This window comes from Colletotrichum costaricense (assembly GCF_030867565.1).
Source record: "Colletotrichum costaricense strain IMI 309622 chromosome Unknown Scaffold_1.1, whole genome shotgun sequence".
NCBI lineage: Eukaryota > Fungi > Ascomycota > Sordariomycetes > Glomerellales > Glomerellaceae > Colletotrichum > Colletotrichum costaricense.
This window is the reverse complement of record NW_026848230.1, coordinates 713,949-727,955: the sequence shown is the minus strand read 5'-3', so window position 1 is coordinate 727,955 and position 14,007 is coordinate 713,949. Positions and strand designations below refer to the sequence as shown.

Here is a 14,007-nt window from a genome sequence, read left to right as displayed (position 1 = left end):
CAAATCTAGACCGGTTCTCAGCCCCCCCAGGCTATCACATCCCATGCGTCGTCCCATCACCGCTTCAAAAGGCACCCATCCCGTCGGGCCAATCTCACATGTTTCCCTCCTCTCACGTAAGGTCGGGTAGGAGAAACCCAAAAGTTCCAGACCCGTCTATCCTCTCCCGCAAAGTCAAACCCGCGCCCGTCTCACATCAGGATTAACAACTTCGCCTCCCTCGCGCCTCAGCGAGCGCACGCCAGTGTTAGAGGCCGCCCACGGCACCTCGTCTAGGCCCGTCAGCCACGCGGCCCCCGCAATGCGGTCGCCATGCCCGTCCGGCGGAAGGCTGACGGCGACTTTGTGGGCCAGCGCTTCCGGGACCCGCCGGAGGACGTTGCCGGTCACGGATAACCAGTATCGTTCGTAGTATATGTCACTGTCCAGCCAGAGATTGACAGTCATCAGCTGTGGAGTGTCGAGGAGCCGCAGGATAGCGCTCCATGATTCTACCCACTGCTCGAACGTGCTCCCTTGGTCTGCCTGGCGCCTGAAAGAGAAGTTGATGCGCCGGAGTGGGTGACTGATGGGCGTCTTCCATCGGACACCGAAGAGGTTCCGTGCTAGGTTGATGTCGGTGATGGTGAATTCGGTAGACCTGTAGATTGATGAGGAACATTCTGCATATCTATATGCTTTTATGTAAGTGACTGTAATAATGTGTGGGAGTCTTGGAAGCCCTCTCCATACTCTTAAGTGGAAAGTCCAACTTACAACGTCTTACAGGTCAGCATCATGGGCAGATACGGCGAAGAAGCGCCGACCGAGACTCCGTGACCTATTCGGCGCCGCGCAATATCTCGCCATATATCTCTTTCATCCCTCGCCTCTTGACATTTCCAGTGATCACACCACGCTGACATCTCTCGCTTGTACCAAAGCGATACTGACCCTCTGGCATCAGAATCAGAGCCCATCCAAGTGAATGCCCAGGCGTCATCTCCCTCAACGATGGTAGACTCGAGTCTTTCAAGTAAGCACCTGGAATGCCCAAAGCCGGCTTCAGTCAAGATGATGGGCAGACCAAAGCCAGACATACGCCATAGTTCTTGATATACGATCTCTCGGATCTCTTTTGGAAGCCTGCCCAGTAAACCCAGACTCGATCGGTCAACAAGGGATTGCCTGTGTAAGTTGTGATTGTGATGGTGAGATACGTCGCCCAATAGGTCTTCGACGGAAGCGCGATATATCTCGTCGGGCGCCACGAGGGTCTCTGAGGAATCGCTGCCGGTGAATACATGTAGCTTGGGAGCGGCCGCACTCGAAGACATTCTGGCTTTGATATCAGATCGAACGTAGGATATTCTCCTCTTGAGCTTTCTAGCCAGGGCGATTGGGCTTGCTATTGAGCGAGCGCCAGTATGGCCGGGCTGATGGACCTGGTCACTCATCTTGGGAGGGAGCGAATCGGAAACGGAAGGCTCAGTGAAGGGAGAAGGAAGAAGGAATCAGGTCGATGGTGGAAATTTGAAATGAGAAGACTCTAGAGATATGAGCCTGTTTGTTACAACCTTGAAAGGCTAGCAAACGGTCATGAACCAACATTCAGTCCCGCCAACCAGACATGCAGAGGAGCAAAAACAGTCTCTACCAATTTATTTATGAGAGTAAGCCAACCAATAGCTGCTTCGTCAATGCCGCATCCAGAAGCGGGAATAATGTTTGCTTAAAATGGGCTATGCAAATTTGATATGTCACAGCTATTAAAACAAGGCATTGTAATTATGATGAGTTTCAATTCAAAGACCGTATGTGGGTATTGTGGTCAGAGCTAATCGACAAAATTCCGTTGCAATCTAACGCCAGTAATCCAAGGACAGCATCAAAACGCTGCGTTCCCCCGTTCAAGTGCAAGTGTAGAGGCTGCCAACAAGGTGCAAGCTCTTCCGGCCTCGCAGAGTCGATATTTGTTGTTGATGAGGTATTTACTTCTGCTCAGGCTTGGTCTTGCCAGCACCACCGCCAAACAGGCCACCGACGAAGCCGCCAGCGCCCTTGACGCCCTCAGTGGTCTTGCCAGCAACGGTCTTGCTGCCCTCGGCCACACCGCTGCCCGCCTGGTTCAGCGCACCCGAGCCGGGGACAGCGGTGGGCACGTAGCCGCCCTCGTCATCCTTGCCTTGGCGCTCGGCGCGGTTGACACCCTCCTTGGAGACCATATCGCCAACGGGCTGGAGGAGACCGCCCTGGCCGACCTGGCCGGCAGCGAGGTTGTGCACGCCGTCTTGGAGAGTGTCGACTTGCTCGACGCCAGTGACCTTGCTCTTGTCGAGGGTATCTGAACACGAACACGTTAGCACGGATTCTTAACGGCTACTCACTAGCCCAGGTACTAGTGTGATGGGAGAGGTTCGTGAGGGCGTTGGTGGCTTACCCTTAGTCGCGTAGCTGGCCTTGTTGTCCTTGGTGAACCATCTCAGGTAGACGTCCTCGAGCCATGGAACCCACTTCTCGTACTGGGTGTTGTATGTTTGTTTTGCCCACTCTGCCATTATGAAGGATTCTGATGAAGAGTACTAAGAGATGTGGTAATATTGGCTGTTTGTATGATGATGGAAAGTACAATCAAGTATGCAATAAGATCAACGAGATGAACACCATAAACGGATGGGAAACACGACGTGGGCCATCAGCCTGATATACGTCCATCCAAAAGGCCCAGCCGAGCCCAAGCACCAGCACCACCAGCAGCTCTCTCGCACACACTTTCATCATCAGAGTCGTCACTCGCTCATCCCTTCTCTTACTTTACTACGCATGTGCGTACGTGTGGCTGAAGATGCCCAAGGGTACGTCATACGGGTCCGTGATGGAGGCGTCGAGGCGCGATGCCATAGGCTGCCGTGCTTCGAGGTGCTGTCAGGCAGCCGGGGAGGACCCCCGTCGAGGACCCCTGCGCAGCGGCATCATCAAGCGCAATGACAAAATCCTGGAAGTTGGCAGCCACATCAAAAGTTGTGTGATAGATGCGCCACGCGGGGGGGGAGTCCTCCTGGCTAGCTTTGACCACTCAGCGCAAGCGAGCTGCTCTCTCTTTGGCTTTGGGTTTCAGATTACGCCTTGGGGAGTGAGTGGTGGGAAAATGCCTCTTTGGGTGAGCTAGAGTCATCTCCTCACACTCTTCGAGCTGGTTGGTTTCGTGATGGAGCACGTGGGGAGAGAGACCAGCGGGAGGGAGATGGTGGGATGGGACGTGGTATCCAAGTGGGTGAAAAGAAATAAAGATAATGGGAAAAGACTGGCCCAGATCGAGATTGCGGGTTGCGACGTCATCCCGCCGCTATATGGGGCCATCTCCGATGAGAGTGGAGGCGGCGTGCCGGGCTGCAACGGCCTGGTGGGGCCCGGCGTCCTCCGGGCGAAAGGTCTCTAGCTGGGCTCGTGGATCTAAGCCTACGTGCGTGCCGGTAGCCACGCTCATGTAAGTCTGCTCTATAGGAATATTTGAATTGATAGTGAAATTATATGTCTACTTCTTGCTTTTACTCGTTGGAGAGAATATCCCTATTCACGTGTTTTCTTCCATAAGTACCTTATAGTAGTCAAGATGAGTACCTAGTACCTGACAAGAAGCCGGAGCCCCTGCGAGTGCGCTTTAGAACTCATCGACAATTTGACTCCCAGAAGGGATGGAACTTTGAGCTTTCAACCATGAACCCACTTTGTCCCGAGGCTCTGAATCATCGGGAAAAGAGCTAAGCTGAGGGAAGCCAGCCAAATCGCTAGCGACCTGACTCCCGGACGCTTCTTCCGTCGAATAGCCTCCTCTATTGATGTGGCTTATCTCAAGTTTCCACGGTCCATCTGGCGGTGAATGGCTGACAGGCTGAACGTCCCTTGCAGTATCATGAGGCCCTATAGATGCTCTCGTGGCATTATTTGGTCTCGCCAATACGCAAGCTGACATTTCATGATTTCCGTAGATGAGATGTTGTGTATCATAGTACTCTTCGAACCCCACAAGCCTCGGAGGATCCATCGTGCCTGTATGCAGATGTGGATGGTCTATTTTTGGATGTTCTCTCGGCAGAGATTGCTCATCTGCTTGCAATGAAGATTCAGGGGTCTTGAGATCACGCTGGTCTCTTCTTCCATGCCCGTGTATCTTGTTGATGAACAGAGCATGTCCTGGAGGCATAATCAGCACTTTATCTTCCAAGATTTCCTGAAAAGTATTGACTTCGAGTCTCTGATTTAGGAAGCTTTCGACAGCAACAGGTGAACGGGACGGTAAATCGGAGTAGTATGCCGGGCCTAGTGGAGGCTGTGACGGGATATCTGTCGCGGGCCCGGGTAGGGAGGAGCAACGATGAGTTTCGTGTAACTTGAAATCACATCCATGAAGTTCGGGAGGGAGACAGGTGTTTTCGAGCTCCGACACAGCGTTATCGTTGAGCTCGTGGTATCTCCCTTCTGGTCCGGATAGCTTATGTGTGACTGATTTGTGTGTGGCTGGTACCGCCTTCGTAGGATCCACTGGCGAAGAGGATTCACTGTGGCCACCACGAAACCATTTCACGGCCGCAAGCCACTCTCCAACTCCAGAACTTTTGACTGGTGACACTCTGGTAGCAAACCTTCTTTGAAGCTTGGACGGCCTAGGCGGTTCCTCGGCGGATGGCGTTCTTCGACTTCTCACCCAAGCCCATTTATCTGCATTCTTTGCTGTTGGAAGCTTGATGGAAAGCTTGGGTCTGATCGCACCCGAGACTTTCTGACCCGTACTCGTGGATGCCTGAGAGTTTCGCGTTACATGTTGGCAAGAATGGCATGGCAGAGTCACTGGATCAGTGGTTGAGTCCGACTCTTCTATAGGAATTGGCCTGGATAGTCCGTTATTGCTGAGCACGCGCGTGGGTCGATCCTGAACCGGAGAGGCATCGGGTGTGGTAGCTGCAGACTCTGCCGCTGTGGAAGTTGTAGCGACAGTGTCTGTTGGCGAGCTCTCGTCCGCCGTGTCGTCTTCAATGTCGGTGGGATGGGCAATGGTCTGCGCAACCAGCTCTTTACTTGTGTCAACCTCCAGCCGCCGGTGGTTCATCATGCTGAGTCGAAGATCCGAGGACAGGTGGCTGATGTTCCCGTGGCTATCCCATCGAGGTTGGGGCATATCGTGCCCCCAAGTAAAGCATATGCCAGACTCTTGCTCATTTAATTGACCCATCGGGGATTCCGGTAGAACAACGAACGCAGGGTCAAGGGTGCATGGACCCAACACTGCGGTCAGTAACTCTGAGTGATGGTCAAAGTACTCTACGACGCTGGATGGGTGCTGATACTTGAAGCCCTGTGAAAGTCTGCGTCTGAAAACCGCTGCTCGTAGATAGTCTCCGGTCATATCATATGTCGTAGCTAGCAGACCCAGACTATTGTTCAGATCCAAGGTACTGATGTCAGTCTGGCTTCTCTTAGACAGTCTTTCATATCCTTTGAGTGCTCGCTTGCATGTGTCGACAGCAATGTCAAAAGAGTATTCTGAAAGATACGCAAGCGCAAGAGCATGTAACAAGTTGCACACCACACTGTCTCTGCCAGACTTTGAAGCAGCAAGATCTGTGACCACAGGTTCTGCCATCTTCCAGTTTCCTTGGAAGAAGTAGCAAATTGCCAACTGGATGTTGAGGCTACGCATTGATATGTAGCTACTCAAGCATGAATCCTCACTCTCCGGGGTGGCTTTTGCGCAATGTGCTAGAGCCTCCTTCAATAGTTCACCTGCTTTAGTGAAATCGCGAGCCTTAAGATTATCGATCGCGAACTGGCGAATACAAACGATGTAGTCTCTGTTGAATGCAGCCTCATAATCATCGTCGTCGTCAGCTCCAATGTAATCGTGGTCACTACCGTGCTCTGAGTCCGGGGGATCACTCTTGACTGGGGACGTGCAACTTTCAGCCGTGGGTGAAGCCGCAGGGCAAGCCACAGGTAATGACGCAGGAGATATCGCAGGTAACTTGCTCCGAGCTAGAGAATCTACTTCTGGAACAGACGGTGAGGGTCTAGGTTGGCCCTCGTTGATGAATCTTTCCACTCTCTCACGCTTGAAGGATGGGAAATTACCCGACAAGCTGATGGCAGCGGACGATGTGGGCTGCCAGGTTTTGTCGCTGCGGTCTCCTCGAGAAGTACCAGCTGTAGAACTCGCTGTCGAGTGAAAGTGCTTGGCAGCTTTCGCCAGAGCTTGCAAGTTTCGAGAAAGTCTTGCGTCGGATTGATGACCCAATGTGTGCGTAAAGACTCCTGAAGGCCTTGCAGAAATCTCCAACGCTCGATCAATGGATAGTCTCAATCTGGAGAGTTCGTCCATAATCAGAGTCTGTGAGGCATTGCTCTTGAGAGTGAGTGAACTGTGATGGGTTAGTGGCCTTGCAATAGTAAGAGTTAGGCCGACAAAGTAAAGGCTATACCAACACAGTGATTGTGTGCAATATCGTCTGCAAGGCCCCGTTTGACTTATGGATCTTCTCTTGGAATGCCACCACTTCATTACCATGAAGAGTGAGATCGAACATGGCTCGGAGTTTCCAACCAAAAGGTCGAGAGCCAGCCGCCTTCTTGACCTTCGCGATGAGCATCTTCAAGTCGTTCAGCGTGGCTTGACAATCAGCGAGAGCTATATTGCTCTGCTGCCACAAATCTTCTTCGACGTGAGCAAGATCGAAGGAGCGACACTCTTTCAAGGTTCTCTCTACCGCCTCCAACAGATCCGTGAGGTTCTTGAGCTCCTCGCAGAGTTTAGTGACTCTAGCATCCACTGTCTTCAAGCCATGGATGAAGCCATGCAAAGACTTTGTGAGCTATTCGAAGTCCATCTTGTCAGCCCACGGGTTATGGACGCTTAGACTGTTGATTCAACTCACGATACCCGATGCCTCGATCAAGGTGATCACTGAGGCTGTGACGGATAGAGGATCCATTTTCACCTTGGGGGCGGGGAGGTAAACGTAAGTTAACTCGATGGACCTAGGACAAGTAGTAGGAAACAAGAACAAGTTTCTGGGAGATTTCGAAATTATCAATGGTCCAGCGGCATGCCGAGACCCCTTCATTGTGCGACTCTGGAAAATAAATTATGCCTACGACTCTGCCTCAGCGCCCCGACAGGGCGAATCACCACGGGAAAAGCAAGAGCCGAAAGAACATGCAGCAGACGATGAGTTGCCTTGCGTGGGACATTGAAGCATCAATCCTTAGTGGATAAAGGACTTGAAATTTTCAGGCAAAAATCTGGGATCTTGAAGCAAGGCAATCAGTTGCCTCATGAGACCCAACCAATGATTTCGAATTCAGGCGCCACACAGGACCAACCGTGGCGCATCCGACTCAAAGGTGCATAAGTATACGGTCAAGCATCGGTGTGACGAAATTCGTAAGCCAAACGAAAGCGGCCCCCGAACAGCGACAGAGGAGCATCCTTCGACCGCAAACTACTGCTGCTGTGGTGTCGCAACGAAGCTGAAAAGGAGGACAAGGGCATCACGACACCCATAAATCTGCGGATGTAATATGCACTGCGCCAGAGCATTGCAGTGGTTGTAATATTTACAGCCCTATAATTCTCCTCACAACTGGTTTGGCTTGGACTGAGCATTACTTTGCGCCGTGTTGATGTCGGTGTAGACCGATGATGCGCCCGGGGCCGCGCAAGCCTCGTTTCGCCTTTCGCCCGGGAGAGAAGACCTCTTGACAATTGATTCATTCACCGAAAATCGACGAAGGACCATCTGTAGCTGGGTTTTGATTCTCTTAGTCCGATCGCTAGTGAGAAGTTTGAAGGTGGCATTACCGATCATGGAAGACAAGACTCCATGCACCGGACTCAATCACTTGATCAAAGCATCGATACTCAGAATTCCATCATTATACGGTTGGCACATAAAGCTGGTAGAAGCGAAAATTGACCATTCTTACAGTAATAGAAGCATCCCGCCATCATGTCACCGGATTCTAGCCCTGCCATCGCCTGTATACATCGAACTGCTGGTGCATACGCTCTTCCTGTCCAGGAGTGAACTCAGTCGTGCTAGATCAACAGTCAGTATCTTCAACTCCAATCGGAAAGGCTCAATCACCGCAAGTTCACTCACCAAGTGTCATCCGAGTAATCCATAAAGTTGTGAATGGGATCCAAACCAGGCGAATCAGGACAAGAGTCCCTTCCGACAGGACACCCCGAGCTCCCACCAGCTTGCGCAGGCGTATCGGCAACCTGATCATTAATCCCCTCACAGAAACGCCCATGGAACGTGTGAAGCAGACCAAACCAGTGCCCGACCTCATGAACTGCAACATGCCCCTTCCGCGGTGTCGTATCGTTGCCGCTGCGGGGTGTCATGCCAGGCATGGAGTCGCCGTTGACCCAGCACCCATCAGTATAGAACTGCTGGCTGCCCTCCTGCACGACACCCGCGAGCGCGCACTGCCCGCCGAGGCTGACGCCCAGATCGGAGAAGAAGTAGACGTTAAGCGCATCGTAGCCCCCACGGCGTGTGGCGGTGCGCCAGGCGACGTAGCCTTCAAAGTCGGGGATGCCGATTCCGGATTCCTCGTAGAAGCCCTTGCCGAGGACGTCATCTACGATACGCGAAACGTTGACGAGGTTCAGCTCGAAGCCGTGCTTGAGATAGGTTGAGTGCAGGACCTCAAACTATTGGGATTCGGTCAGTATTTGCTTCTGGCGAGAGCGTCAGCAGGTCTTACCTGGGCGTCGACAACTGCGTCGGTGATTCTGTCCTTGTTGGCCACGGTGCTGGTGACGTGAAAGTACACGTCGACCGGCTTGGACTCTTGACGCTTGACGTAGGCTGGGAGCGCAATGGTCGGCGTCTCAATAGCGGCCAAGTCATCGTTGAAGCATCGGAGCGACCCGAGAACCGACGATGCTCCAAAGGAAAGCAGCAGCGCTGCGGCGGCACGCGGCATCATCGTATCGAAAGTCGGTGGAAATTGGCGATGCGGATCGTGTGAAGGAGCGACACCCTAAGAAGATCTCCACGATTCTCCAGGCCCGTCATCGCTACCTACCTTATCTACTTATACATTGAGTATTCCCAGAAAAGAGGGAAATGACGGCAACGGGCCAAGACAAGATGTCCAACACTGGAGGAGTCCATCGTGAACACGAGGCCTTGGAAGCTTGGCGGACAAGCTTAAATCGCGAGAAAGGTCGACCACTCCACCGCCAGGGCAACGTTCGGATCCCCAGGACAGCAAGGATCTCCAGTGAACTGCCGAAATGAGCAACGTCGCCCGAGTCAACGCGCATGAGAACCGCATCAACTCTCGTATTGAGTCTCGTGCGTGCAATTGGGGATGGCGACGGTCAGTCGAGGGACAGACAAGAAGGGAAACGGCAATTGATGGTGTAATTTTCAATCATGCGTTCCAATGATCAAAAGCACTGTCGAGCGCTGCAACCATGGTAATCCTGTCACCGCGGAAACTCAATTGAAGTCTAAATTTGGCCTCTTACTAAATCTTTCCGAGCTTCCTCTTTTGATCGCGTTTTCACCGTGCCGCTCTCGCCTGTTGCATACAGGTAGCCAATGTCGGAGGAGATGGAGATCACTGGGGTTTGAGGTCCGGAACGGATCCGGACACGAACCGATGAAGCCGTGCAATGGCACCGGATATTCATAGCGCTGTGATAGTCTGAATCGGGTGTCTGGCCAAACGAGGACTTCTTATGGTCAAGGATTCACAGCGAGAGAGGTTCATGGCACCTCTCAGGCCTTCGACGACTGTCATTTCACCCCACCCGAAGCCATGACACGAATCTTTGGCCCAGCGTCAACGCTTGAGGGCAATTGTCATCACTGGATAGTTCAAGACGTCACACCAACTAGCATCGGCTTTAAAACTCTTTTCACAGGTACTGACTTCAGATGCCAATGAATATAGGTCAGATAACAAATGTTTCTATGAGCAGTCCATGCCAGGACACATGCCCTTATTCAATATAGATGTGCGAGCGATATAGACAGGTGAAGAGAAGGCGATTATACATGAGTCTACTTAGGTATATACACTAAAGCCGGCCCCTTAACTCCGTGCTTGCTACGTCCGTCATCATCAACTAAGATTAAGCTGTATTTACTTCTTGCACAGGCGATCGGTCTGCTTGGTGAGCCAATCCTCCTGGCGGGCAATGTACCAGTCCTCACTGCCGACGGCGGTGGGGGCGTAGAAAACACCCCAGGGGTCAATCTTCTTCTTGAGAGCGTACAGCTTAGCGTAGTTGGAGCCGAAGAAGGCCTGGCCGAAGTCGGGCTCCATGACGTCGCCCTCGTTGCCGTAGCCACCACCGCCGGGGGTGATGTTGCGAAGACGGCCCATCCAGTCCTGGGTGATGCGGACGTTGGCGGTCTTAATCTCCTCCTGGGTAGCGGTAGCGCTCCAGCCGCCACCAATGATGGCAAACATGAGAGCCTCACGCCAGGCCGGGTTGGCAGAGCTGGCGGTGACGTCGGAGGGAGCAGCGGCGTTGATGTTGTACTGGATCAGCGCGGAGCCCTCGGTGATAATTCCCTTGAGGGTAGCGATAGTCTCGTTAAGGAGGGCGGGGTCCTCCCAGTTGGCCTTGGGAATGAGACGGTTAGCGGTACGGACGGTGTCGGTGCCGACGCTCTCCATGGGGAAGTGGTTCTTCCAGGTGGCGTAAAAGTTGTCGTGCTCAAAGTACTCGGGCTCGACGCTGAAGCCGAGGGCAGCCCACTCGGTGAAGAGAGGCTCAACCATGGCCTTGAAGTCGGTCAGGTTCATGCCGGGGACCAACCAGGGGCGCATGCTCCAGAGGTAGGCACCGTTACCGGCGGGGAAGAGAGTCGAGTATCCGTAGGTCTTCTTGGCAGAGAAGTCGGGGAAGCGGCGCCAGTAAGCCTCCATGGCGGCCCAGAAGACGGTGGAAGAGATGTTCTTCTCGGCAGTGTTGAGGCTCCAGGTAAGACCGGCAAACTGGGTCTTGGGGTAGACTCGGACGGTCATGGAGGTGACGACACCCCAGGTGGCACCACCGCCACCGCGGACAGCCCAGAAGAGCTCGCTATTGGTCTTGTCATCAGCAGTGATGTGGCGACCGTCGGGGGTGACAATGTCGACGCTGAGGACCTGGTCGGAACCAAGACCGGCGACGGGGCTCATGGGGGAGTGACCACCACCGGCAATGTAGCCACCGGTGACACCGACACTGCGGCACTCGCCGCCAACGGCGGTGTAGCCCTCCTTGTTGGCAGCCTCGTACAGCTCAGAGACCTGGACGCCGGCACCGAGCTTGAAGGCAGGACCCTCGTAGCCACCAGCAGACTTGTAGTTCTTGATGAACTTGAGACCCTTCAGGTTGTGGGTCCAGATGGACAGAGAACCGGCACCGGTGTTCTTGCCCAAGAAATCGTGACCAGTGTTGCGGACAACGAGACGCAGGTTAAGGGTGCGAGCAAAGTTGACGGCAAGCTGGATCTGGGCCACGTTGGTAGCCTTGACGGAGTAGAGGGGGAAGCCACCAATCTCGCAAGTGCGGTTGTTGGCGGCGTTCTGGGGCTGGCAAGTAGAGCCCTGGTAGAGAGGGGACATGACTGAAGTAGGATCCTCATCGCTTTGGGATGTTAGTCTGAGGTGCTGGTACCAGTCAAGGCAAGGTAACTTACTGAGTGTCGGAGTTGGTCCAATTGTCGAGGAGGTACTGGCACTTCTCGGCATCGTAGTGCTCACCAGCGTAGCAAGCAGCTCCGAGGGGAACCGTCTTGATGAGGGAGTTGCCAGTCAAGAGGTTGAAGACCTTCCACACGGGCTCGGAAGGGTAGAAGAAGTCGCCGGGGAAGAGCTTGCACTTGTTGTTGGGCTCAGTGCGCTTCTCGATATTTGTCGCGTCAGCGAAGGTAAAGAGCGAAATGTTGCTGAGCTCGAGCTGGGTGAGGTTGGCCAGCACGGCATCAGTCAACTGGATGGTCTCCTCGGGGATGTCTGCCTCGGGGAACTCCTCGGCGGCGGGGGCAACAGTGGCCTCGTTGGCATCTGGGAAACGTGGTCAGTATGGATGTTGATGAGATCGGCAGAGGGTGACTCTGGGGGAGGAGGCAGCTTACCAATGGTCTCACCATCGACGACGAGCCTCTGGGCTCCGACGAAGTTGGCCAGCGGCATGGCCGCGGCGAGCAGCAGAGCTCTTCCGAGAGAAGGCATCTTGACAAGAAGGGAAATCTGCTTGTCGAAGAGGATTAAGGATCCTTGCAAGTTGGATGCAAGTGGGATGAGGAGAGGGACAAGAAAAAGAGTTCACGATGGACGTGCTCCTCATCTGGAGATATATACGTCCACGATCATCAACGGCCTCGGGCCATTCCATGTCCTGTCAGTTCTCCCCCCCCCCCCCCGAGTCTCCCCCCACACGTGGCTACATGCAGCATTTGCAAGCTATTGGTTATCAGCCGCATGATGCCTCCCAGGTTGCCGGGATCCACGTTATCGCCACGAGGAACATGGCCTTGGCTACCCGATGCGCATCTTATGTCCGTATAGGCAAAATGAAGACCCCATCGCCAGGAGCTGCTATCAAAGAAGCGGCACCTGGAAGGACCAAAAAGCAGGATGATCATCCTCGAGGGGTGGCTTCTCACTCCCAGCCGAGCCGATGGAGAATGGGATTTCTGCTTCCTTGGGGCTTCGCAATGGCCTAGCAGGGATGCCTGTATACGAAGACTTGGCAGTCCAGGGTTTGGGCGAAATTAATTACTGTCTAGCCCCCAAGTCATCCCCAACGTCTTCCTAGTACGCAGTAAACCGCCGTTTCCGTCGACACACAGCGGCATATTCACGGCACTCGCGGCAGTTTGCTGCGGGTTGGTTCAATAGCCTTACCTGGAGCCGCGCTGTAGAAGTTGGGCTTTATTTTGCGGAGGCCATCCTTTTTTCAACGTCTGTGGTTCGTTTAGATATGAGATGAAACTACCTTACTACACACAACTCCAACTCCAAAAGTTGCAAACTCGTCAAGACTATCAGAGCTCCTCTCGCAACTGCAACGTAGCAGCCGAAAAGTTCAATGTTGGAGTGGAATCCAAAGATTCTTCAATGGCATTGGCTGCCTACTGGCCCCTCCTCGGGGCACAATGTCCCGCCGGTCCTGCATCATCTCAGGGGCACTAGCTTATTCCCTTGCCACTTTGCCAAGCCGCCTATTTTGACACCCACGTCAAAGAGAAGTCGGCAACGCAGGGAGGTTTTTTTGAACCTGGAAGCGAGTGCTCTGGAGCTTCTTATCGTTCTAGAATGCACTTGTGAAGTCAAAATCACGCACTGAGGGCCCCTCATCGATACCAAGACTCTCGGGATAGACCCGATCAGAGTAATATCGTCAGCAACCGTGCGCCTTTGACAACGACTCGAACACTTCTTTGATCTACAAGTATGAGCAGCCCAAATTGGTCTCCCGGACCCCGACAATGATCACACCGAGCGACCATACTGCCCACCGGCCGTTTGGAAAATCTGCGCCGCTCAAGGCAGTCGAACGGGTGGGAACTCGGAGGATTTCTGCGCCGCCCGTCTGCCTTCTTCAACGGAACGCCACGGCTGCTAGTCAAGCTCGGCGCAGCTAGGATCCATTTTCCTGTTCTTCGCAGAGATACACACCCCAACCGTAGACGTACGCATTTCTAGTCACCACCTCTCTGTTGCCTGTAAACTCTGTTGGTTCAGGTTGGGAACTGGTTGGTCGAACTTGGCCCTTTTGTCTGCCCTCTGTTCATCTCAAACCACTCTGAGTAACTTTCTGAACCCTGCCCACTGCAGATTTCGGATCCCTCCAGACAATGCGTGTCTTGGAATGTGCTGGCATACTTCATTGGCCCGGGGAAGTGAGGCGCTCTGCATAACAAGCGAATATGGGGAATGGAAGGGCGATCCCTCTTGATCAGAGATGATGAAGGGAGAGACCGAAGAGGGGATCCTTCCGCGGGTCAGCCGAAA

General features: G+C 53.5%; 5 protein-coding genes across 5 annotated transcripts; all 5 read right to left on the bottom strand.

Moving 5' to 3' along the window:
- Positions 1 to 174: 174 nt before the first annotated feature.
- On the bottom strand, positions 175 to 1,436 carry CCOS01_00271 (uncharacterized protein; the record flags this gene model as incomplete). Its single annotated transcript, XM_060448468.1, has 2 exons — positions 175 to 670; positions 757 to 1,436. The coding sequence occupies 2 exons, from the start codon at positions 1,434 to 1,436 to the stop codon at positions 175 to 177; spliced, it is 1,176 nt and encodes a 391-aa protein (XP_060319906.1).
- Positions 1,437 to 1,970: 534 nt separating this feature from the next.
- On the bottom strand, positions 1,971 to 2,537 carry CCOS01_00270 (uncharacterized protein; the record flags this gene model as incomplete). The annotated part of the gene is made up of 2 exons (XM_060448467.1): positions 1,971 to 2,323; positions 2,420 to 2,537. The coding sequence occupies 2 exons, from the start codon at positions 2,535 to 2,537 to the stop codon at positions 1,971 to 1,973; spliced, it is 471 nt and encodes a 156-aa protein (XP_060319905.1).
- A 1,103-nt stretch (positions 2,538 to 3,640) lies between these two features.
- CCOS01_00269 (uncharacterized protein) lies at positions 3,641 to 7,094 on the bottom strand (the record flags this gene model as incomplete). Its single annotated transcript, XM_060448466.1, has 3 exons — positions 3,641 to 6,392; positions 6,457 to 6,842; positions 6,906 to 7,094. 3 exons carry the CDS (start codon positions 7,092 to 7,094, stop codon positions 3,641 to 3,643), a joined length of 3,327 nt encoding a protein of 1,108 aa, XP_060319904.1.
- Positions 7,095 to 7,992: 898 nt separating this feature from the next.
- CCOS01_00268 (metalloprotease MEP1) lies at positions 7,993 to 8,970 on the bottom strand (the record flags this gene model as incomplete). The annotated part of the gene is made up of 3 exons (XM_060448465.1): positions 7,993 to 8,068; positions 8,133 to 8,692; positions 8,746 to 8,970. 3 exons carry the CDS (start codon positions 8,968 to 8,970, stop codon positions 7,993 to 7,995), a joined length of 861 nt encoding a protein of 286 aa, XP_060319903.1.
- Positions 8,971 to 10,137: 1,167 nt separating this feature from the next.
- On the bottom strand, positions 10,138 to 12,222 carry CCOS01_00267 (uncharacterized protein; the record flags this gene model as incomplete). Its single annotated transcript, XM_060448464.1, has 3 exons — positions 10,138 to 11,635; positions 11,688 to 12,054; positions 12,126 to 12,222. 3 exons carry the CDS (start codon positions 12,220 to 12,222, stop codon positions 10,138 to 10,140), a joined length of 1,962 nt encoding a protein of 653 aa, XP_060319902.1.
- Between the last annotated feature and the right edge of the window lie 1,785 nt (positions 12,223 to 14,007).